General features: G+C 36.7%; 2 protein-coding genes across 3 annotated transcripts in view; one reads left to right on the plus strand and one right to left on the minus strand.

Moving 5' to 3' along the window:
• col4a2 (collagen, type IV, alpha 2) overlaps nt 1-1,551 on the minus strand; it is a 72,719-nt gene extending 71,168 nt beyond the window's left edge. For both annotated transcript variants that reach the window (XM_015393159.1, XM_015393160.1), the window contains exons 1-3: nt 1,328-1,551; nt 1,091-1,191; nt 956-1,007 (exon numbers count right to left, since the gene is read on the minus strand). In XM_015393159.1, coding sequence (XP_015248645.1) covers nt 956-1,007; nt 1,091-1,125 — 87 coding nt within the window. In that variant the 5' untranslated portion in view covers nt 1,126-1,191; nt 1,328-1,551. The remainder of the gene's footprint in view (nt 1-955; nt 1,008-1,090; nt 1,192-1,327) is intronic.
• A 13-nt stretch (nt 1,552-1,564) lies between these two features.
• LOC107096495 (collagen alpha-1(IV) chain-like) overlaps nt 1,565-23,384 on the plus strand; it is a 64,245-nt gene continuing 42,425 nt past the window's right edge. The window contains exon 1 of the mRNA XM_015393161.1: nt 1,565-1,846. Coding sequence (XP_015248647.1) covers nt 1,760-1,846 — 87 coding nt within the window. The 5' untranslated portion in view covers nt 1,565-1,759. The remainder of the gene's footprint in view (nt 1,847-23,384) is intronic.

The following is a 23,384-nucleotide window of genomic DNA, read 5'->3' on the forward strand; positions in this document are numbered from 1 at the left end:
TTTTTCTATCACGAAGTTTAATATTTGTTTTTTTTGCTTGAATGGACCGATTTCGGAAATCACTATTGGATTGGGAAATCTCTTGTTTTTATGTAAAACTCAAATGTTTCTAATATGGAGAATTAGGGTGACAGGAATTAGGACAGACTTTTTAAGTTAAAAGTTTACAAGCTGTAAAGTGAATAAAGATTAATTACATTTCATCAAAACTCTGGTAAGCGGGCTTCAGCTTGAGCTGCGGTTTTCGGCTTGGTCCGAGTGCTCGACGAATATCTTTGTACTGTAGTGTAACAATGTTTTTGGACAGTAAAGCACGCAAGGGACAAAAATGGACATTTGACAAAGTGCAGGGAACCCCCATAATTATATCCATGCAGGGTAAAGTCTCTCACATTTAATACCAAAGATTTAGCAGGTCAATCCAAAACTTTAAAGTGATTTGTTTGTAGTGTTAAAAATGAGAATGAAGAACAGATAAGAAAAAGATAATTGGAACCAGAATAAAAAGCTTTATTTATAATTTTACCTTTAAGAATGCATACAGAGCTAAGGAAGGTATCATGCAGGAGACAGAGGTCATGATCCCACTCCCACCCCCTTGGTGCCAGGTCAAAGGGTCAGGTGTCTCCCATCAGACATCAAGAGCTCATCTTGTTTTTTTTTTTTACTTTGTTAAAAAGCTCATAACTAAAACTTCAAACCATGACTCAATTTTCTAACATCTTTTTTGTAGAGTTTATTTATTTATTTTTTTTATTTACCAATCATCCTAAGAAACGGAAGAGCCCTCCTACTGAAGGAACTCCCCATAGCAGACACTCCCACTGGCAGCTGAAAAACATGAACAGCTCCAAGCAGCACAATCCCAACCCAAAAGGAATGGGATTGATTTTGTATCACTATTGTCAGCAGTGTGTATTTTTTTGCAGTAATAAAAAAAATCTATAAAACTTACAGCTTGCGCTCCAGAGGCGATGATGGCGATGTAAAGGCAAAGAAGCAGCAGCCTGTAAAACAAAACACACTCTTGTAAATCCTAATGAATAAAAAGCAGAAAATGAGCTAAATTCTTAAGTTACTGATGTTTTACCTCAGGTTTGTTCCCCCTCTGTGCTGCCTTTGCATGGTCCCACTGCTGATCAAACTCAAGTCCCCACTTTTGGATGCAGACTTAAAGCATGTTCACTCAACCTGTTGATTGCAGACGCAATCGGAGTTCATCATAGAAGAAAATAATGTGATTAAGCAATTAATATTTTTATATAAACCAACAATAGTTTGAAATCACCTTCATACAGAAGTGCATAAAATACTTTTTATAACTTACGGCTGCCTTAGTAACGCGCGTCCTATTGGAATAGAGATGTCACAGATTGGAGAGAGGGGTTAGTACCAGACCTAGAAAAGACACGGAATCATCCCCAGTGTAAGGAGAAAAAAAAGGGACCCCCAAATATCCCACATAAAGCCCAGAAGTGTCCCGAGTAGTTCCTCTCCGTACAGAGAAAAGTCAAAGTGTTTGAAACAAGCAGTTTTAGACTCGGTCTGGCTGGGAGAGAGGGTGGTCGTTTTTGGAGGAAGGTGGGGGGTGTGGTGCAACGGGAACAAGAGCAAGTTGCATTGATCAGAAGTTCACATCGTCTCGGACAAAGATGCAGCCGAACGTACCGTCTGTGCTCCGCAGATAAGCTGTGAGTTTAACCGAGGACAGAGGAGCGGGTTGAAGGGGAAGCTGTTCGCGCGCGCCGCACATCCAGCGATGCTGTTCCAATCCTGCGCGCTGCAGCCGCAGCTGCTGCTGCTGCTGGCTGCGCTCTGTTCCACTTTACATGTCACACAGGCTGAGGTGAGTGCATGCAAACTTTTAAATAAAAAATGTGCTACACATAGAACCTAGTCTACATTTGACTTTTTATATCAAACCCTCAGTTTAATTATACATTTAATAGGCAAAACATTGTTTCATCATTTCTAAGGACCCCTTATACCAAAATCATAGTCATGTACTGAAGTATATGATATCTTTATTTCTAAAAAGTCATTATGTTAGAAACATGGCTCTTTTTAGTGGTCTGAAACTTTCAGAGATCTGCTCAGTTCAGCCTCCTTCACCTCCGTTGGACTGATCCATAGAGAAGGAGGAGAAGGGAAGAGGGTGGGGCCCAATATGCGCCTCCAGTAGCTAAACTTTCTGTGTGGGACTGAATGTGTAGGAAGTTCTGGCAAAGCAATAAGAAGCTTGGAGCATTGTGCAGTTAATCATATCTTGTTAGACTATTAAATCGTTTTTAATGTTTTTGTCTCCCTTTACACTTTAAAAAAACATTTACCTACATACTTTTTTATTTGTATGTCATGTATAACTGTCATCTCTCTCATGGCTTATGTCAGTGGTTTTAGTGACTCTTGACAGGTTTTAATCCTGTTTTGGCATAAATATAAACTATTTATTAGGGGTGTGCAAAATAATCGTCATGATGATGCATCGTGATTCTAATTTTCGTGATCTACTGAATCGATTCTTGACGCCAAGTATCGATTATTAATTTAGAAAAATGAATAAATAAAATTGCATGAATGGTTGGCGAACATCAGCCAAAAACAAGTGTAATACAACTTCCAGTCCAGTAGACGTCGCTGCAAATGTGTTGACGCACGCTGCCTTGTGTTACAAGCATTTCCGGCCGCGGGATACTGTGCAGAGTCATTCAAAAACAAAACATGGAGGAGAAAATATTGCAATGCATCGCAATAATTCAAGTATCGTGATGCATCGTGATAGAATCGCATCGTGGCCTGTGAATCGTAATTCGAATCGAATCGTGACTTCTTTGGCAATACCCACCCCTACTATTTATGCTATTCAAACTTGAATTCTAGTCAGTACTGTTTGTTGATTAGTGGTTTTTATTATTGATATTGTTATATTTTAATAGAAATTGGAGTCTTATTTGCGTTTTGAACAGAAAAGGTTGTAGAAGAATATATATCTGTAAACACTGAAGTTTGAATGTTATTCAGCACCTCTGATACACTGCTAAACTAAAAGTGTCCTAATAACTCTGGAAAGCTTTTGATCGTCTTTTAACTTAAATATTGGATTTTAACCAGAACTTTATTATATTAAATATCACGAATTTACTGCGTAAGCTAAACAAACTTTAGAGAATGTGTATTTGATCATGTCTACAGACATTTTCTTATTTCAGTGTCATCATTTTTAACTGACAACAAATATCCTGATGTGTTTATTGACTTTAAATCAAAGTACAATTTATGAAATCCATTTATAATTCTGAAAATACAACATTTAAATAAATTTTTTCATGACTGGATGCTTCATGGTTGATTTAGGCCTTATACAAACAACTACTGGCAATGACTGGTGCCCTGGATGAGCCCCGCCTTCTCATTGACAAACACAACAGTGCATTACCCACTCCCTCAAAAATGTCTGTTCTATGCCCATGTATGGGAATTAATCAGAATCATTCATTTAATAAATATAGAGATTTGAATGGCTTGTAAAATTATGTTTGTCTAAACCTTTACTGTTTATAATAGCAAAAAAAATTATAAGAGAATAAATGCTTATTTTTGTGAGTTCTGAAAGAGAAAATAAAGATTTCATGAATTAAGAGTCTAAATATCGTTATGGTTCTCCCCTCTTGGACTTTGAGTTTTTACTTTTCAGTAATCTTAGTAATTCTATTTTGTTGATCTTTGGTTTGTTTTTTTCCTTTTTTCTGTGATATATTTAAGTTACTCTCTGTTGCCCCCTTGTGCCAGTCTCCTTCTCTAGCTCCCTTCTAGTCACCTCCATTAACACCTGCTCCATATCAGCTGGTTACCCTAGTCTTTGTTCTGCCTCCCATATATACTCTACCTGTGCCGGTTCCTTTTTGTTACTTGGCTCCCTGTGTGCGTTTTCCCCTGATGTCTCCTGGTTTTTGGTTCTTGGATTTTGTTTTTCGTGCCTTTTTTTTTTTATTAAACCCAGTCTCCATTATCTCTGCATTTGGGCCCTCAACCAACCTCCACTCTCATATTGACAAATATGAGAAAGGTTGTTCTGCAAATTAAAGAAAAAAGACCAGACCGGAGACTGATCATAGCAAAATAGTTATTTTTTTAGCGTAGAATTCTGATGTTTTGAAACAGAACCAGCTTCCTTATTCAGACTCACTCTGAAAAATAACATTTTTCTGCTCTGGGAAGAAAAACTAAGCAAATAAAGGAATGAAATAATAAAAAAAAAACATCCAATTCCCTCTGAAGCATAAATAGAGTGATGGAAAAAACTGCCCTGTGACACAACATGTGATATTTAGTTATGATGAAACCTCCTACCATTTATCTGCAATGAGTTAATACATTTTTTTTTTTTTGCATGGCCATTAGCCGCATTACGCATTGTTACAGATAACATCTAAAACTTGGAAGATATCAAATTACATATGAGATGTTAAAAAAAAAATCTTTAGAAAGCTTAAGCCGCACATAAACTGTACGATTTTTTTTTGCCCTTTTCAGGCCTGTTCTCATGCAAGAATTTTTTCGATCGGGCCGACTTTGAGCCTCGATTTTGTGCGTCATGTGGTATACACTGGGTAACGAGGGGTGATTAGCCTCTCACGACCACCTCCCAATCAGGAATCGTAAGGTCTGGAGAAAATCATACATTTTTCTATTCAGTCAGCCCTCACACGATTTTCGTGGACAAATCCTGCCGTTGAAGCAGAGCTATGAGCTGATTTACCCGAACCTCGAGCACTGCACATGTGCAAACAAGGGAGTCCTCTTTGTTCTTCCAGATTGACGAGTCCGACCAGCGCCATCTCTCGACGCTGAGTCCGACGTTTGGTTTTTAGTCATGCAGTTTAGGAACGCACATTGTGAGCTGTGAACTTTTAAACCCTACAGTTTCATCTTACAGTTAAAGTTGTAGCTGCATACAACAATTGAAAATTTTGCACAGTGTATACCCAGCTTTAGTCTATGTATAATTTGATGTTTATCCTGCACATTTGAAAAAAAAACAAAAGTAAATCTATGATAATTATCCTAACAACTAGAGGGTAAATCATAAAGAATTAAATGGTGCATTGATGCTGTTTAATAAGATTAGTATGCCCTTAAACTACTAATGGCTACTAGACCCATTTCACTCCATTTAACTTTTCTTTTCTAGGAATCTGGCAGTATCCTAAACCATGAATTGGGAATATTGGTCCACTTTTCTTTGAAAAATCCTCCAGCTTTATCAGATTTGTGAGGAAATATTTTGTCAAAAGCTCCCTTAAAGTGACACTGCAGATTTCTGTTGCTTTTTTTAGCCATTCCAAAACCTAAATCTCCGCTTTTGTCAAGCCATTCTGTTGTTGGTTTTGATGCAATCTTTGGTCACAGTGAAGCTTAAAGATAAAATCTATCTTCATCTTTCCTGAGATCTGAAGGTGTTGAGGCACAACTGGCAGCTATTAAAAAATGTTTATGTGTTATTCAGCTTAGAAAGGATTAGATTAAATTGAAGTCAAGTATACTTAAAGCATGATGCTTTCAATGTTTCACCCAATGAATTATTTGTTTTTTAGTGATGCTCATGGTTGTTTTTGGGTGAGTCTTACTGGACCTTTTGGAACGGTTGTCAAGCTCTGTTTAGAAGAACATAATCAGTTCTCTCTTACAAGGTTTTTGTGATATTTTAAACCAGTCTGGATGTTTTCTGTGGAATAAAAGGCTTCTGTCCTGCTTTTCTTATCCTTAGAAATAAGCAGGATACAGGACATCCCTATATGATGTAGGACTAAAAAGTGCATCCAAAAAATATCCTTTAAGTCTTCTAGTGTTATTTTCAGCCACTTTATAGCTTTGATTATAATGTCTATCTTGTCTTTTCAATAGTACAGTATCTCACAAGCTGTAGTTTACCCTCACATTTTTGGTAAATATTTTATCATGTGTTTTCAGAGGAAAAACATGATCAACACACATCCATAAATTTGTGAACTGCTGGAAACAACATATTAAACTAAAATGTATCAAGACCTTTTAGATTGGCTGCAGACATATTGAGTTATATATATATTAGTCTATCTAAATTCCTGAAAGGTCAAAGTGGTTACACACATAAAGTTGCAAAATGCAGCTCTGCTTTTATCCAGCATAAACTTATATTTTAGATCTCTAACCACGTAACAGATGCAGAACATCTGGACTAAAGTTAAGTTAGTATCTGGCTGAACAACTTGTATCTGATCAGATGACACCAGTGAAACTGGAGTATTTTAACACTCTGGATTTATTGTTGGGAGTTGAATGTGTTCCCATCCACCCATGGGAGGTCCACAACTGGAGCTTTGCTATCCTCTCATGCCTCCCATTAATCCAAAGCTGCTCTGCTGATCTTTTATCCAGGACAGTTTGGTTGTTGCAGACTAACTAGGCTAACCAGCTGATTTCAAGCTTGGCAGAACATTTAATATGATTTTTGTAGTTTTCATAATGAGCTTCAATTATTTTTGCTTAGACATTAACATGTAGAGACACATGACACTGATGCAGCATCAGAACCTTTGGACTGGGTCACAGTCGCCAGAAACGTCTGTTGAAACACTTTAGGGTCAAGTGAAGATGCACCAAACAGTGTTATGACCTTTGACCCAAAGCAGGTCAGGCTGACATCAAAAAAGCTGCAATCAAAAGATAAGATGCAAGATTTCTTCCCCTTTCCTCTCTTCTCGACATACAGGAAGTGAAACAACGGGGGCCATGTTTGGCTCCAGCAGACCTTTGCTTACTAGTTTTTCTTGTGATTCTTGGAATGTGAGGAAATTACTTATGTATTGATTTGATTCCCACAAATCAGAGTCTCTCCCATGGTAGGCATTTATTCTGGTCAGAATGAAGCATGAGTTTTTCCTAGAGGAAGAAAATTTGTGTTATGAAATTTAATGTGTGAGTTGTGAGACGACTGAAGCAACTGGGAAAGATGAGCTTCTTTCCGCCACCAAGTTTAAAACTTAATGCTGAATGGCAGCATCAATGCAACCTCAAAGTGACTGACAGAAGCAGCATTTATGTTACTTCTTCAACAATGTGTTGAAGGCTAAGGTTTGATTTGTTGTTCTTGCTGTCCATAGCGTTGACAGGGCTGGTCTGATCCTGTAGACAGCCCCCCACACTGCGGGTAACAGCTGAATCTGCCCCTGCCAATGACCACCAACCGAGTAATGCAACCCTGGGAGTTCACAACCTGTCTGCTGTAAAAATGTCTGGATTTAGAAGAGTTGTGCTTGTCGTTTAGTCCTTTTATTTTAACAGGCGTCGTTGGGTTACGAAGATATCTCTCCTCTGACCTTGTTATTTAAAGACCTGGCAGGTATGTCATGTTCTCAGCTGCCTGTGTTTGTCTTCCTTCTTTCTGTCACAGAAAGGAGTAGATAAGTACTTTAAAGTTGTAAATTATCTTACAATTCCTTTTGGTCGAAGTTCTGCATCATCAGAGATGCATTTGTCTCAGATATGTCTTAGCTGCTGTTTTCTTCTCACACAAAAACACCTGTTCTCTCCTCCACACATATTTTCCACTCCAAGGAGGGGCTTTACCCTCAGCCTTGGGATTGGTTAATCTCTTGAGGTGTCTGGTGGAGGCTGAAAAAGCAGTTTAGCTATTCCAGTGTGTAATTGGTGAGTCATAAATGACATTTGTGGTTTGGACAGAGATGGTGAAATGGATATGTCCATCTGACATGGAGGTGGGAAGTAAAGAGTGATGGAGGGGAAGGCTGCTAGGAGACTGTGAGGAGGAGGAGGATACAAGGTTGTGAGACCCTTAAGTGGAAAAATGTTGTTTGGAGCCAGTGACAATTCCCATGACAAATCTTTTAGTCTTGGTCTCTGGTCTTTGACCAAGACATTGATCCTTTGCTGCCAAACTGTCTAACTGATCAAATCTAAGACAACGGTTAAAGTATCTTTAAATTTATGGTGTCCTTTTTAACGCTGTATAAACTTAGTTTGGGTTTTCTTCCATTTGTTAATTTAAAAAAAGGATTTCTTTTGTCTCAGCCTCACAGTTAATAAGGTGTGTAGACAGTGTTTATGTAAAACAAAAGGCTTTATTGTGTTTTCATAGCTTTTCCAGAAGAGCAGAGCCAGCCTACTGTGTGACTGCTCTATTCATTCCCATGAAAAATTGTGAAGTTTAGGAGCTCAACAAAGTCTGCCTTTTTCTATACACGTCAAAAGCCATTAATTCGTCTGTTTTTCCATTTATCGATCAGTTGTCTGCGAACTATCGCTGGCTCAGGAGGGAGACGCACACATCCCTCTCTCTTGCAACACTCTTCAGCTTACTCTGATAAATCTTGATGTATTTACAAAACTGAAGGGATAGATATAATCTCCCAAACAGGTTGTCTGTTTGTCCCTAATGTCTCTCTCAAATAGTCAGGATAACCTCTAAAGGGAAACACTCATCAGTCTGCCTTATAATTTTCTCCTACTGGTGTAGAAACAACTCATTTCAGCTGTGTGTCCAAAATCTTGATTTTATTTACTTTATCTATTTGCCAGTGTCATGTGTAATGTTCATAACATAGACACATAAGGTTACATTAAAAACCTAATTTTCTGTTTCACCACAAACTATACCAACGTCTACATGTTGGGAGATGAGTCTCCGATATATCAATCCCACTTATCTATAAAGGAAAACCAGAACGCTGACCCTTGACCTTGAGGAAGGAATCCATCTTTTCACATTTATACCATAACCATAGACTTAGCAACGCTGTCTGGCAATTTCCCTATTGGCTTTGAACCAGTTTAGTGCATGCTGATGGTCATGCCATGAAGAAACCAGGAGAACCATATTATGTGAAAAAGATGAACAGGAGAATTCCTAAACCAGAAAACCTCCTCTCTGTCGCCAAAACTTAGGTTCATGTCCATAAACAATACAAGCATGCCTTTTGTACATGCGTCATCAGCAACATCAGCCAAGTACAATTAAACATAAATTGTATTCGATGTTAATGCATTTTAATGCGGCTTGTTGTTTTTCATCTTTTATTCGGTGTTTAGAATCAGTTCTTGATTGCACACAATCCTCCAGTCCTTTCAAACAGATATAGTTGGAGGTTTTCCTTTGAGATGTAGGTACTCTGATATCATTATGCTGATGGGGCAGCAACCGCTTATTATTTCCAGATGCTGAGCTACAAATTTCAAGATAAACTTAAGAATCATTTGACATGTGCTGGATTTAAACTTTCCTGTGTTCTTGAACTGTCCCTTTCTATCAGCCTCCAACATCACAGGTCATCTTTTGGGCTAAAGGCTTACCCAATCAGTAAAAGTAACACGCCTATGAAAAGAAACTACTATGAACACAGTGTAACTCTGGTTTTATTGACTCTGGATATGGTTTAAATGTGAAGTAGATGTGCAGATTGTTAGAAGATAAAGGAGCCATTTTGCTTATTTGCAATATCATTCTCTATACAAAATTCTACAACTCTGACAGCATTTTCATGATTTCTATACTTATACAAACTCTATTTCAAATAAACTTAAAACTTAAGTTGAAGAATTTGATGTATAAGAAAAAGGTAAACCAGGTCAAAGAGAGAATATTTGGGCAAACCACAACTTCTGTCATGCCAATCTTCACTGTTATGATTACCATCTAATGCCATCTAATAGAATATTTTCAAGTACATAACCAGTTCTAATACAGGTTTGATAAAAAAGCTCCAGAAAAAAAAAGCATCTCAATAAAATACTTGGGGTATAGTAGTTTTGCCTCTTTGGCAGGTTCAACCTTCTTGGATTGTTATTGTCTTCACTATAACAGTATTGTATATGGCAATTAGGGCTGCAACTGATGACTATTTTACAAATCAATTTACCTGTCGATTAATTTTTAGATAATTCAAATAGCAATCAGATAGCCAAAGATTCATTAAAGAACACTTTTCACGAAATTAAACCAGGTGAAACACAAACTGTGCTAAGTAGGTTGCTTTGTCAGCTAAAGACATGCTTTAGAGTCCCTATAGGTTAATCAATTTATAAATTATTTGAAGATTATTTCAATAATCAATTAGTAATGATTAATACGAGTTGTTTTAGTCTTAGTGGCATTACAAATATAACTATTATCTAGCACTGGCCCTCCACACGTTCACTCTCAACATGTTAATTCCATTGGATTTTTGGTTTCTGTCTGCTTTCTCAGTTTTTAAAGTTGTTATCTCCAATCCTCTCGTTCTTTGTTTTGGCCTCTTTCAATTCTAAGAGTCTTAGAACCAAAAATACCTGCTGTTAATAATGTGTTTATGTCTAAAGGATGAGGCAATAAAAAATATTAGAAACTAGGTCATCTCACACGTTTTAGTTTGATGCACAGAGAACTCTTTTAATCTATTTTTTCTTAGGGTTTTACTGTATAACGTTGCTGCCCTGTTGGAGTCTCTCCTGAAATAATATGATAAAGTGCATAGTTAGCTTTAAAAACTGTAGATACAAAGAATATGGGCCATTTTGGATTTTTTATTGTTCAAGTCCCGATCACACCTTGATGATTTAGCCAGTGTGTGCCTGAAGTGCGAAAAATCTGGCAAAAATGCTGGCATACGTTGGATAGACTTTGGATAAGTTTTGTATATGTTATGAGCACGCTGAAGTATGCTGAAACACACTGGCACCCATCGACATACGGCAAGTACGTACTCCGGGTGCATTACTGATTAACGAGACATTAAGCTGTCGTTGGACATAAGTTCTGGACTTGTTATGAATACGCTATGTATACGCCTAAAATTGAAAAAATACAAAAAGTTCAGCATATGCCAGCATGTTAGAAGATTCTTGGACGTCAGGCATAAGCTGTCTAAATCGACAAGGTGTGACAGGGCCCTCACAAATGGCTAGGCTTTTATTTGATGAGACATGCAGTCAGATGGTTTGAATGCTTTCTCATCATCACTGTTTCTAAAATCTCAGCCCTGCACCAAACAACCATGAAGACTGCAGCCACTTTAAAGAAAAAGAAAACTGAGTGAGTTAATGTTTGAACATGTTTTTACTGCAGCATTTAAAGTACAATGGAGTTTGTTCTCATAAAAAGAAATAAACAAACAAAGATTTAATCAAACTTAGATGACCTAATTAGTATATTCCACAGGACACAGGAAGAACTAAACGTTCCACATCTGGTAATCAGAAGATCACTTAATGACTTTAGAGTCCGACAAACCACAACATCATGCTGTAGTGTTTCAATAGAAATTGTTCTTATAAAAATCTTGCTTTGACTGTGACAAAAGAAAATTTAAGTATATTGTTGGCTCATAGTTTTCAATGTTGTAAATAAAACTCTGCATTCCAACCTTTATTTTTCTTTTACAGACACAATCTTGGGCCATTTTTAACCTCTTAGGCACAAACAGGCCCTGTTATAGCTCTCTCTTAATATTTCTTTCCGAGCTTCATTCAAAGTTATATTCCACAGTTTATGTTTAATGTTGCAAAGACTTGCAAAATTAGGCAGTTTTATCTGAAAATTAATCATGCATTGGTGCCTATAAGCCAGTGAAAAACTTTTACGTTACTGTTTGCAGTGGCTGACGATTACGTTTCCTGAGAGATGTAAAACATGTAGAAGTGTTGCTATTCAGATTTGATGCATGATACAGTTGGTCAAGTTTGTTGTAAAGGTCCACTTCTTTTCCTTCCTTCTCTATAGACCGTCAAGTATTCTTGGTCTCCTGAATACCAGGTTTGGTGCTCAAAGGTCCAAGCCCAGTAAATGCAAATGCTAGGAATAAAATTGAGAGAACCATAATAAAGATTAATCTGTATGATAAGTGCTGATGCACTTTTGTTAAAATGTTAAATACATCATTAAGGTACAGTTTTGAGTGGCACATGCTTCGTATTTGTCCTATAAATGGAAAGCGTTATGCTTAATTTCTTTCAAGATGTTTTTATTTTTATTATTTTTAACTTCTCAGTAAGTAAGCTGAGCATAATATTCAGTAAATCCATATTTTGTGGGCTTATTGCACATCAGCTTGGACCATTCTCCCTATCATAGCTATGAAAACTTAACCTTCTTTTTTTACTTATTACAAATTATTTGGAGAATTGATCAAAGTAGCAGAATGTGATTCCAATCCTGCTGTAATTCAGAGAACCTGAGATGACTTGTATGTTGCTCTCCTGGCAGAACAGATGCTTTATTCATCATCTGTCTTTCTTGTGTCTGTAGCTGGCTGGGCTTTCCTTCTGCACAACATTGTTTCAAAGCTGTTTTTGAATGGCTTAATCAGATAACCTAATGGAGGACACAAGCTAAGCTATTCACATGATGCATCTCCGAGGAAGAAGATACCCAATCTCTTCATCTCTTTAAATGTGGAAAAATTACAGCAATATCAATGCAGAGCATTCTTCAGGGGTCTTGTAGTAACTTGTGGCATTGTTATTAGGAATTCAGTCTCAGTTACAAAAATCATGCATGATTGATGTGACTGATGATAAATTGTATGGAAAACTGGTGATCAAAAGAGGTCGGCTTTGTCCATATGACGAAAAATATGTTATAAAGGTTCATCTCAGGATCCTTGATTGTCAGTTAGCCAGTGAAACATAATCAATGGCAGAATAAGAAAAAGTTAAAACAATTCAAACAAAACAGCATGAATAAAAGAGTCACTTTACAACACTGACCAGCAAAATTTTAATGTAATTAAAGTACTTCTAAAAAATGTTATGATGAATTTTCAAAGTAACTATCCTACTATCCTACCCTGATTTTCTTTCATAATCCCTTTAAATAGAACACAACTCAATGTTCTACTGCATTTTGCACCATATCTATTTATTTATTTTGCACTGCACTGAACCTTTCCATATCAATGCCTTTTGTATCATGACTTTAAACTGCTTTTTCTTTTCTCCTACGCTGTTTACATTTTGACCACCGCTGCACTTTATAAATGGTAATGTTCACTTCACTGCTAAGCTGCTCATTCACTGTTTAATAGCTGTTAGCATCAAAATTTTGTTTTGTATACACTCTGTGTATACAAAATGACAATAAAGTTAGTCTAAGTCTAACCATTGTTGACTCATGATGCAATAAGTTTACCACAGATCATTTTATAGTGAGTCTTGCATGTAGCTGAAAACCACATCTTTGTGTGTTATGAATAAATTGCAGGGCTGCAAACAATATTTTTTAAACCAAAAGAACAAATAGCAATTAAAAACATAACAAAACCCAAATCTGGCTGCTATTGCATAGCTCCAACTGATAACAATGAGACCACAATGCTGCAAGGAGAATTTAGTATGTGAGAGCAAACAAGTGATTAGATACCAGTAAAAAAGTAAAAACTCAAAATCACAAACCTTCATGAGAAAGACTGCTCTCATGCTTTCACTTTACACACGTTAGAGCATCGAAGCACCTCAAGGATGTTCAAACAACATAAGGCTCTTGGTAATAAGTAATATAAATAATAAAAACAAAAAACAGCTTTGTGAACTTATTTAGTGAGATCATTCCGTGATTCTTGGTGGTTTTAGCTCAAGAATGACCAACCATAAAGCTGGGCAAGCACTGTACGATATTTTCAATCGTTGTACTCAGCTACAGCTCAAACTGCACAATGAAATCTCAGGGTTTAAAGGTTCACACATCATGATGTTTGTTCTTCAACTGTACGGCCCAAGGCTCTGATGCGGTCTAACTGCTCACACTGCACATCCAAAAAACCACATGTCGGACTCAGTACTGAGAGATGGTGCTGGTCGGACTGGTCTATCTGGAAGAATAACTCCCTTGTTTGCACATGCGCAGTGCTAGAGGTTCTGGTAAATCGGTTCGTAGATGCTCGTAGCTCATCTTCAACAACAGGATTTTCACACGAACACCTCACGAGAGCTGATTGAAATTCAAACATGTTTGATTTTCTCCTGACCTTACGATTCCTGATCGGGAGGTAGTCGTGAGAGGCTAATCATCGTGAGAGGCTAATATACTACACGACGCAGGAAGCACAATGAGGCTGAAACTCAGCCTGATCGAAAAGATTGTTGCACGACTGGAATGTTAAGTGTGTACCCAGCCTTAACAGAGTTTTTCACTTTATCAATTTGTGTTCTTCTGCACGCTAGCTGTTGGATTTCAGATCAACAAGCCTCTCCTCTATAGACACCATCTTGCTGTTCGGTGTTCCAAACACTCACTACCTCGGAAGAAACTGATTCAGTTAAAGACAATTCAATCGATCATGGTAAACAGCTTCATCTTGTCTGTTTCGGGAGTGGTTGAGATTTCTCATTTGGGATTTGAAGACAAGAAGATTCTAAAAGTTAGAAGCAAAATCTTCATAAATTTTGTGAACACTGCGATTCTGAACTCCCTCTCTCTCTCTGGTATTAAGCCTAGTCCTCTGATACCAGAAAACAAATCAAACAAAAGGCCTTGTGGAAATTAAAAACTCTAAATGGAAAGATCAGAACACATGTCATCCTTGAATACCTCTAACATTGGTTATACAGCATCAATGTTTGAAGACCAAAAAGGGAACTTAGTTAGAATCAGAGAATTGAAGTGAAATGATGAATCCCCATGATTAGAAATAAGTAATAGACATGATTGAATAATTGGAAGAAACTGACTGACTAATTGATCCACAGACTGAAAAAAAGACTGACAATAAATATATATGCATTCATTCTTATTTACATTATTCAGATATCCTGTGTCAGAAATGTCTGGAGTGTAAGTATTGAGTCAGAAAGTCACAGAGGCCAGTCTTTGTCTTTAGGTACTGACATTCTTCCCAGATACTGTTAAACTTGAGGCAGACCCAAGCCTGGCCCAGGCCCTTCTTGTCTTTGTTAGCATGAAAGGCAAGGAAGAGGCCTTCCTCCTTAAAGAAAGAATGGCTTTCTTATTCCGATATCCGGTGGCTGAGTCCAGCACATTCATAGAGAAGCTTATGGCACATTAATTGAAATTCTAGAGTAAAATGAAAATGAACCGTTCAACTACTTCTACCATTGTATAGTTCAACAATTTTGTTTATCTCCTTGGCCCAAACTATTTATTCATTTAGCTAAACAATTTATATGGCAGGAAAAGAGTGCAAAAGTGAAGAGATGTTTTGGGCAACTTAGCGCTCATGTTCCTGTGGAACTGGAGAGGACTTTATCTTTTTAATTATGCAAAACAATGACTGGCCAAATCTGTGGTGTGTGGGCACATAAACAAACCTCTGCAAAGCAAAGGAATAGCCCCTTACATATATAGACCATACTTGCCATATCTCAGGCTAGTCTGCCAAAGTTAAGATTGAGCTAAAATGTAATTTTATGGAATAAGTAAAAAAAAAAAAAAAAAATCACTTTTCAAATCCCTAGACACGGGTATAGCTTTGTGATATGGGTGGAGTGTGTGTTTGTGCACTTGTTGGAGCTGGAAAGTCCCATCCTATTCCAAATGAGTTGCAGAAGTCTGTTTTTTATGTGTTAACAGGGGATTTACTTTGCACACATGCACATCTTGACATGTACATTCTAAGAAGAACTGGACAGAGTTATCAATATGACTTTTAAGGTAAATCCCCTTCTAATGGTCTGGGTAGGGGTCATAGGTCACAAGATGATCCGGCGAGGGTCATTTGATTGATGAAGGAAGGATCTGATTTTAGGGCAATCAGCTTTCTCTGTGATATAAGGTAGGGATTTAGTTTAGAGCTGTCTGATACATTTTGACCAACTTTAAAATGCACGAAGGCTTTAAATAAAACCATCTGTTCTTGATCATTTCAAGAATGGAATAGTTGTTCAATAGCTGTTGAAGTAGCAGACTTAGTGACTCTTTAGGCTTAAATATCTCCTCCTTTCCCTTTATTCCATCCATCTGCCCACCAGGGAACCTCTTGATTCCTTTCACATTTTATTTTACAAGTACACATAGACCCAAGCACACAGTACCACGCAACAAAGCCTGGGGAGTTTAGTCAAACGATTTTCTCACACCATGGGAAACTGTATTCTGTTTTTGTTTTAGTTGGAGATTCTATCATACATAGGTGTGGCAGAGGATTATAGATTAGTTCCAGGTGACTCATATCAGAACAGGTATTGGTAGAATTATACCTGCTGTTGTGCCTTTTGGTAAAAAGCATGTCCTGTCAGGTGAAATGAAACTTAGCTGCTTGTTTACTTTGAAAAGAATCATGGGAAGAAGATATAATTAGTTAAAGCAATTAAAAAACAACTGGGCAGACTGGCGGAAAATGAAAGTTGTTGCTTTACTCATTTCTGAAGCAATTGGGGTGGAGCTTGTGGTTGGCCAGGGCCCCAAATCAATGTCCACCACTGTGTCCACCTCTTTAAGGCGATTTGCTGTTTCCATGGGAACTGTATTTAATCTCTCTAGAAACAAGAGCTTCACCATTAGCAATGATACAACCATCTCCACACCATTTAAACTCGTTTTTTTTTTTTACTTAATTGTAGTTGAATGGTATTTATTTAGTTGACTTTTTTGATAATGTTAGATATGAAGTGAACATGACTATCTGAAGTTACACATGCTTAAAAATAATGACTGTATTATGTTATTTAAATTAATATCCAGTCATTGTATCTTTATTTCCCTTAAACTATTTACTTGCTTGCCTATTTCCTTCTGTCTGTAAGTTGTCATGTCATGTATTTCTGCATAGAAACAAAAACACAATGAATCCTGCCTAACTTTAATTATTTGCAGACTTTCACCACGTCTGGAATTGATCTTGTTTATGTCCATTGCATGTATGTGGTTTTATTTAGTGCCAGCTTGAGCTGCCTCCATGTGTTTGAGAACTTTTCTGCATTGATAATCTGCTTTTGGTTACAGAAGCCTTGGATAATATCTGTGGTGTGAATAATTACCTGTTGGCTGCAGAGTTGTGGGTCATGTTTTGAATTAGGCTGTAACCATGAAAGTGCTGTTAAACAGCCTTTCTGTTTTCTTTGCAAAAAGAGAATATCTCTCAGGTTCCAAACTGTCATCTTGTTCCCATTTGAATCCTTGATGTATAACTACTGAATCTCATGCAGTATTAGCCTGAGGTAAGCAGGCTTTGCAGCGGACTACTGGACCAATTGTAATTATAAAAGCAAAAATAGCATTGCATAAAATATTAATTTTATTGTGTTAGAATGAAGTAACCTATACATTTATCAAATAAAACCAATTTATTATGTACTCTTTTCAATTTATCATTAGATTGCTTGTTAATTTAACATTACTTTTTTACTGCTAAACTGGTTTTAAGAGGGCTAATCTGCATGTTTTATGTGCAACTGATCAAATAGCTCTTTCCTAAGAAAAGTGTGAGAGGTAATTGAGAAGTGTTTTCTTTTATCTCAGTAAACTTTATTATGGCTATCATCTGTAAACAGAGTCAGTTTCCCTTTTATAAAGCTTGATAGAAACCCAATTGTCATTCTTGGTGCCAGTGTGGTCATCTTTCTTTGATAATGTTGATCTAAATTAAGAAAAGCTGAAAACTAGGGTTGCATACAGTATGTATCTACACAGACCGTTTTTGTGTGGATCTTTATATGACCTGTTGCCTGTCCAGAATAAGGGGTAACCCACTGATTGTTGGAGGCCACCCAGCAGTGGATGGTACCTGCTTGCACCAGAGAGGACAGAGAGACATTTTTGCACCCATGGATTGATAGATGGGTAAAACACTAACAAATTACTACCTTTTAACATCATATTGCTCCAGTCTGATGTTGTCCAAACCTATAGTGTTATTTGGATTAGAAAACATCCTTAGATTTTCTAGTAATTGGAAACTATTTGGAGCAGCTTGTATTTAGAAATTTTGTGGTTTCATATAGGACAAAAAATGACTAGAGATTAGAGCTTGACAATATTAGCCTATTGGTGCGGGTACAGAACATTCTGGACAGGAACAGGCAGAGCCTGGTTTTAAAGGTCGTTTAGAAACAATCGGGTAACTATAAAAAGAAAAGCTCAATTTCTTTTTTAATTTAAGATATATACAGCTTTTTGGGACATGATAAGGGGCATTATTAAAATACTACTACTTTTTCTTGGCCTATATGGTTAGAAGGTGTGTGGCATTATGGGACTGCCACGAGTGGTGCAGTCAGTTTTAGACCAGGTAGACTTGAGCCTTACCAGACTGGCTTTTCTGTAAGTATAACTGAGACTTATTTCTTAATTTCGGCTGATACGATTTCAATACCGATATAAACAAAGTTAAACCCTGTGAAAGACTGCTAAGAAGGCAAACTACAGAGGCCTTTAGAAACATGTGACATTTATTTACCCATATTAAAAAAATCTACATTATTATAAAAAAAAACTTAAACTTTAATCATAGACTAATGTACATTAAAATTGGAAATGTAATATAGTTCTTTAATTAAATTATACTGCGACATATTTTGTTGATGAAATATTGTCTTTCCCCACTAATGATAGGGATATCTTTATTCTTTTGCATGTATTTTCCTCTCAGTACTTATTTCAAAGCTATAACATGTTGTACCTTTCATCCCTTGTTTAGAGTCTGTCAAAACCTTGGTTTTAGAGAGGTGGTTGTTTAGAGCAAATATTTTGAACTGTACAGTTGGTCAGTGGTTTTTGCAATCACATTAAAGCAAGAAGGTCTCTTATTTGACATTTGTGTGCTTCAGCTGGACACAGTTTGTTTTTCTCTAAATACTTTTGTTATTGAATCCAAAACCAGGCAGATAAGGTCAACTCTGGGTTCTAAACTAACCATATGAGTGACTGTCACCACTTGCACCCCTCTGTGATATCCCACAGATAGACAGGCAGCCTCTAACAGTAGGTAGAAACTTTTAAGGTGGCTGCAGAATTTTCTTTAACCTCTACAGTAGATCTCTTGTTAAACGTAATTGTTGTTGTAGTTTAAATCGATCCCCAGTGTTTGCACTTGCTATACTGTAAGCTTTTTATTTGGTTAGGTTTGGTTAGGTTAGGTTTGACACATGGTTTAACTACAGAAACTGTTGGAGGTTAGGAAAACATCAATGGTTGGTTTTAGACGGACTCTGAAAACATGTAACACATGTTACTTATTCCTTATCTATCTACAGATCATTAAAAAAAACCCCAAAAAGCCAAAAACAAACTTCCTTAAAACCATTACAAAGTCATCACATGCTAAGTAGAGGAATAAATATATATTTCTCTGAATAAAATCCTGTGTTGTGCTTTAAATCAACCAGTATGCTTTTTGTTTGTTCTGTTTCATTAGATGCAGCTATCCACACATAAACACACACACATGTGCTTGTTTACAGAGCAAGAACCTTTGTCTTCCAAGTATGGCAGTCAGACAGAAAAATCCCCTCCTCTGCTATTTTCTTCTCCCTCCTCTGGCCTCAGAGCAAGAGAAGGCCACTAGGAATGCTTGGGTGGCACAGTTCAACCATGAGCTAACCAAAAAAATGATCACCCTCTTGTTTCATTTATTGTTATCCTCTGTTTTTAGTCAATATCTGTTAAGAGAAACGTGTGTTTCTCTAAATGAGTGAACTACAACTAGTAACCAAAGAGGGGCATAATATCATAAGGTAACATGTTTTTATAAGATTTATTTTTACAGTTTATTTACCCATAATTGTCCCATTTCTCTATACCCTATTAGCCCTACTGCCATTTTGGTACCCAAAGGCATTTATAGAGTAAAACTATCCTAACTGTCTCCATATGGAAGCTATAATCTATGCTGAAATGCAGTAAGTACATTTATATGGATGACTTGACCAGGTTAAACATGTAAAATGCTTCAAATTGGCTGTGACAGAGCAGGATCCCATTTTGCGGCTCATAATGAGGATTCTGTGTACAGAAGATTGCCTTGTAATTGTCTTCTAGGAATTTTATCTGAGTTTGAGGGAAGACAGGAGCCTGTAAGCTCCACTTCAACATGTTAGGAGAAAATTGTGCTGTGTAACTGGGCTGGTTACTTCAGTCAGTCTACGAGAGGACCCAGATGTTTCTGTGAAAGTTCAGATATGTTAACAACTTAGCCAGTATGCATAATGTTTACTGCTGGGACACAGAACTAAAATCTCATCGGATGTCATCAAGGGTAATTAGATGAGCCAACTTGAGAGGCCAAACAGCCAAACGCCCAAAACACAGCGCAAAATGTAAACACCAAAACGGTGTGATGCAATAATATGGCTAAACAGACAGGACAGATCTGTATTTAGAGGGATTGTGACAGTCTAGATTGCATGAATGTTTGAGGTTTATCTTATCCGCCTTCTGATATATGGATTCAAACCTGTCAAATCCACCTTTTATGTTAAACGTAGACAGAAAAAGTGTTTTGGAGTATTAAACTGGCCGTTTCATACCTTACAGTATAACGTACTTCACAAATTTAATTTTCTTATATTCTAATCTTATTGGCTTTCATAGGGTAGTGCATATTTATGAGGTGAAAATAAAAATTATTCCTAATAAATTATTGTAGAACAACCTAAATATGGACCATTTGGGGCTTACAAGTATCATGGGAAGAAATGTGATTTCTCTGCCAGTTCTTTCCATGCATTTATAGCCATTGAACAGCTGTAGCATCCTCTTGGCAATAGGGAAACTAGGTAAATGGATTTGTGTGGAACTGCATGGAACTTTAACTCCACAAACCCTCCCTATCTCTGATGATTTGCTTTACTTGTTCTGATTGGTTGGGGATGCAAAAAAATGTAATCCTTTATGCCAGTTTTCATTTTTTCACTGGATACATCTTTCGCTGCCACGACAGCTGCAGTTCTTTTGGGTTATGTTTCTTCAATGCTACCAAAGATTCAAAATTGGACTTAAGCCTGGACTTCACTTTGCTCATTGCAACACATGAACATACTTTGATCTACATCATTGTGTTGTAACTTTGTAATGTGTTTATGTTTAAAATCTTATATTACCTGTCCCTGCTGAAGAAGCATTTAAATGTTTTGCTAAAAAGTTTAATTTTTAATGTGTCCAGCAAACTGTTATTACTTCCCTTTAGACTTTAAGCAAACTGCAAATGAAAACTTTGAATTGCTTTCTTTTAATAATGGCTTTCTTCTTGCCAGTGTTCCATTAAGTCAGACTTGTAGGATGCATGTCTGCTATTGTGATAAGTTTTCACTTACGTTTATGATTTCTGCTTTTCCAGAGTAATGATGGATCTTTTTTGGATGCTTTTCTGGTTATTTCCGTCCTAGCATTTTCTGTGATTTTCAGTATATAGTCATGTCTTAGTGAATTTGTAGTCTTGACATATTCGGTTTCAGATAGATAGATTGAGCAGTATGATGTGAGAAATTTAGTGGTGTGAATATTGTTTTGTAACAGTTTTTATATAAATGTCCCCACAACATGATCTGCTGTGTCATTCGGTCTTGTTTGTGATTGTGAGTTAATAATTTCCAACAAAAGTCTGATTTTTTAAAGGTACAGCTGTACTTATGCTGTTCACAGTTATACATTACAGTTTTAGACCATGAATATTTACTTAAATACTTTTTTCTGAAGGTATATTATATGAAAAATACAATGTGCAAAAAAGAAAATAAATTATGGCTTGGTTATTAATTTATCACTGTAAAGAAGAGAAGGCTGTTATTTTATTTGTAAAGCAATTCGAAAACAAAAAATGAATATTCCATAATTTTACCATAAAATTTATAACAATTATGATAATTATTCACTGAAATATATAAAAATGTGCATTTGTGTTTAACTGTTAAAAGTTTTAGAGAGTGGGACTACTGCTAAGCACACTTTAAACTGTGCTTAGCAGTAAAATCGGGCTCACACAATTATTGCAATAATAATTGCAGTGCGCTTGTGTTCTTAGACGGTTGCAAGTATCCGGTTCGATCCCCCCTGGGAGCCTGAGGAAGACCCTTAACCCCACTTTGCGGCTCCCCGGGTGCCGTACAATGGTAGCCAACTCCCCCTTAGGAAGCCTACTAAATGCAGAGAGTTCATTTCATTTCGTTCACTTGTAACAGTATAATGACAAAAAAAAAAAAGCTGTAAAAAAAGTGTTGGCCGCCAGGGGACGCTAGCTTGGTCTGAGCAAATTAGAAGAGAAAAAAAAAAATGCATGCAGAAAAATTCTACTTTTTAATGATCATAAAACGTATTCCTATGTCCATTTCTATCCTATCATTATTAGAAACAATAACTTGAGATAATATATAATTTTATTATAAAAAGGTCTATCCCACCTTGGCTATCCCTCCCTATTGCTATATATAATATACAGTATAATATATCGCAATATAATTTTGTGAGTCCGATTTTAACTTTAAAGGTACAGAAAACCAAACAATGAGGATGTCTACTGTTGGACAGTAACATTTATTTGGCACTGACAGACATTAAACCCAGCTCTCCCACTCACAGACATTAGAAAGAGGTTTGATTTATTTTGTTTTTATCTTATAAATAACAATAACAAAAATAACAAAAATAACAGATTGTTTTATTCATTGGAAATATAATAGAACATTAGAAATATATACCACTTAATAGTCCTTTGGTAAACAAACATAAATACTGAATAGGAAAAAAAATAAGTAAAACATTGTTAGAGTTAATATTTTTTTCTCACATATTTTATAACTTTGTAGGTTTGCAAATGTGGTCCCCAGTCAGAGGCTGCTGCAGTTTGGGGTCTGGGGCAAAGAAAAGATGGGGAACCCCCCTACTTTTACCAACACTGAAAATTAATTTAAGACCTAACTGGAAAATGCTGGCTGATCCTGCGACTCTGATACAAGGACACCTATTGTGTGGCTGTTACAGTGGAATTGTGTGAGGAATCCCAAGCATGCTGGGCAGCAGTTAAAATGGAGAAATGTCCCTTATTTATCAGTGAAATCCATATCAGGGAGGAAGGAAGGCTCCTTATTGCTCAAATCAAAGGAGATGAAAGGGAGCAATTAAAAACAAATGTTTTCACTTTTCAAACTAGTGATCCCAGGATATAAGGGTTATGTTAAAGTACAAAGTAAATGTTTTTGTGCACAATTCTTTGTTATATTAATAATTTCAAATTGAATGTATTTTTCTTACTGTGTTATCTCAGTATTAACCCAATATGAATACAACAACAGGCATTGGGAAATTTCAACCAGACCAGCTTGAACACAGTGGAGCTTTAGAAAAGACTTTAGCAGTAGTGGGAGGTTACGTTATGAGGAATGTGCTGGGAATGTGTTGTGGATTTAAAGAAAAACCTGCTGAAGACGCTGACCAGATGTCTGTGTGATCTTCTGTTTCCTTTAACATG

The sequence above is a fragment of the Cyprinodon variegatus genome, unplaced genomic scaffold (assembly GCF_000732505.1).
Source record: "Cyprinodon variegatus isolate N-32 unplaced genomic scaffold, C_variegatus-1.0 Scaffold628, whole genome shotgun sequence".
Lineage (NCBI taxonomy): Eukaryota > Metazoa > Chordata > Actinopteri > Cyprinodontiformes > Cyprinodontidae > Cyprinodon > Cyprinodon variegatus.